Source organism: Otolemur garnettii, unplaced genomic scaffold (genome assembly GCF_000181295.1).
Source record: "Otolemur garnettii isolate 467f Iridium unplaced genomic scaffold, OtoGar3 scaffold00077, whole genome shotgun sequence".
Lineage (NCBI taxonomy): Eukaryota > Metazoa > Chordata > Mammalia > Primates > Galagidae > Otolemur > Otolemur garnettii.
This window is the reverse complement of record NW_003852472.1, coordinates 3,307,531-3,308,335: the sequence shown is the minus strand read 5'-3', so window position 1 is coordinate 3,308,335 and position 805 is coordinate 3,307,531. Positions and strand designations below refer to the sequence as shown.

Genomic DNA, 805 nt, shown 5'->3' with positions numbered 1-805 from the left:
TGGCATGAATAGAAGACGTGGAGGTGGGAGGAGCCCAGGCAGTGAGCCAGAGAGGGATGTTTGTGGGAGATGCGATATGAAAAAGAAGTCAAAGGAGCTGGCTGCCATCCTCTGTCCCAGGCTGGTCCATGGTCTGTGGCCACCTTGGGGTCACCGTGAGACCCTAAAGATAGATGACTCCACTGGGGGGAGCGATGGGAGAGTGGTGGGTGTAGGTAACAGTGTTTACACTTAGAGCATTTGTCTCAAACCCTCCTCCCTGAGCCTTCCATGGAGAATTCTGAGTCCCTGACTTTGACCCAAGAGCAGTTCTCAAACCTAGTTACCTCTGGGCTCCATATGCTTTCCATGTTATGCCTGACCCTTGCAGTTGGCTCCTGATAGGAGGTGGCAGCCTCCTGGGCCACCCTAGGCTTTGGAGTTCCTGGTGAACCTGGACCCATCTGGAGTCAGGGCCTCAGGTCTCAGGGTGGGGGGTGACCTCACTGAATTCCATCACCATCCCCACTGAGCAGCCATACTGGGGCCTATAGTTCACAGAGGTCTGTGGTTCAGAGATATGGTGCTGACAGCGGGCTCTAGGCAGCCTCTGACTCATAATGTGGGCTTGGCAAGTCCCTTCCCCTTCTGGGCCTCAGTTTCCCTGTTCTAGGACTAGAGCAATATTTCTTTTCTTTTTTCAATCTTTTCTTTTTTTTTTTTTTTCTTCATTTTTGGCCAGGGCTGGGTTTGAACCCACCACCTCTGGCATATGGGGCCAGCGCCCTACTTTTTGAGCCACAGGCGCTGCCTGTAGAGCAGTATT

The 805-nt window shown here is 52.8% G+C and overlaps 1 protein-coding gene across 1 annotated transcript in view; it reads right to left on the bottom strand.

Moving 5' to 3' along the window:
• GTF2IRD1 (GTF2I repeat domain containing 1) overlaps nt 1–805 on the bottom strand; it is a 79,253-nt gene that overhangs the window by 2,785 nt on the left and 75,663 nt on the right. Inside the window, exon 23 of the mRNA XM_023515703.1 lies at nt 500–527. Coding sequence (XP_023371471.1) covers nt 500–527 — 28 coding nt within the window. The remainder of the gene's footprint in view (nt 1–499; nt 528–805) is intronic.